Source organism: Drosophila guanche, unplaced genomic scaffold (genome assembly GCF_900245975.1).
Source record: "Drosophila guanche unplaced genomic scaffold, DGUA_6, whole genome shotgun sequence".
NCBI lineage: Eukaryota > Metazoa > Arthropoda > Insecta > Diptera > Drosophilidae > Drosophila > Drosophila guanche.
Genome location: NW_023002843.1, coordinates 1 through 697, shown reverse-complemented (window position 1 = coordinate 697; position 697 = coordinate 1). Strand labels below are relative to the sequence as shown.

At 48.1% G+C, this 697-nt stretch overlaps 1 protein-coding gene across 1 annotated transcript; it reads right to left on the bottom strand.

The window, feature by feature from the left end:
* Positions 1-13: 13 nt before the first annotated feature.
* On the bottom strand, positions 14-683 carry LOC117591785. The gene is made up of 2 exons (XM_034285090.1): positions 450-683; positions 14-368 (listed from the first exon to the last, which is right to left on the bottom strand). Exons 1-2 carry the CDS (start codon positions 637-639, stop codon positions 31-33), a joined length of 528 nt encoding a protein of 175 aa, XP_034140981.1. The 5' UTR covers positions 640-683; the 3' UTR covers positions 14-30.
* Positions 684-697: the final 14 nt, after the last annotated feature.

Sequence of the window (697 nt, the reverse complement as noted above, 5' to 3'; positions counted from 1 at the left end):
AAGCGAGGTGGCGACGTTTTTGCATCAGCGCTAATTTGCGGCGCTTGGCGCCAATTGAGCCAATGTCACTTGGCGCTCTAAATCGGTGTCACGTCCATTCGATGAGCCAAAGCGAGGCTCACGGATCTGGGGTGCATATGTGATGGTCAATCTGCCTTTAGGTGCTGCTTCGGTAACGCCAAAAATGTTGTAATCCTCATCTGGACTGCCTGTTGGCATGGCCATGGTGGTTCCGTCAGTTTCTTCACTCATCCACGATCCCGTATCTTTGACTTTGGCATGGTCATCATCCGAGAGCATGCCCCACGTACCCTGGCCCTGGCCCTGGCCCTGGCCCTTCCCTGGTTGCGCCACCATCAGCATGGCACCTGCAAGCAACACCACCAATAAGAAACAACATCCAAGGGATAGGCATAGGTATAGGTATAGGTATAGGTATCCATACTTACACCATAAAATCATGACAGCATTCAGCATGCCCATTGTTAAAGATATCAGCTGGGTAAGTCCCAACGTATGGACTTTAATGACTAAAACTGTATCCAGCTGTATCGAACTCGTATCTGGGACTTGACAGTCCCGATAAAATGTGACTTGGATCCAAAAAACGAAACAATGTTCGACAGTGCAGTTCGACATTTCAGCCTCAACACATTGATGTACAAATGTATGTAGTATTTTTGTTGTACTAGCGTAC

What these genes read in the sequence shown, in the direction of transcription:
- LOC117591785 (XM_034285090.1), bottom strand. Translation starts at nt 639, where the DNA reads ATGTCGAACTGCACTGTCGAACATTGTTTCGTTTTTTGGATCCAAGTC. An exon ending in TGCTGTCATGATTTTATGGT is followed by an intron (nt 369 to 449) that starts GTAAGTATGGAT and finishes TGTTGCTTGCAG; the next exon opens with GTGCCATGCTGATGGTGGCG.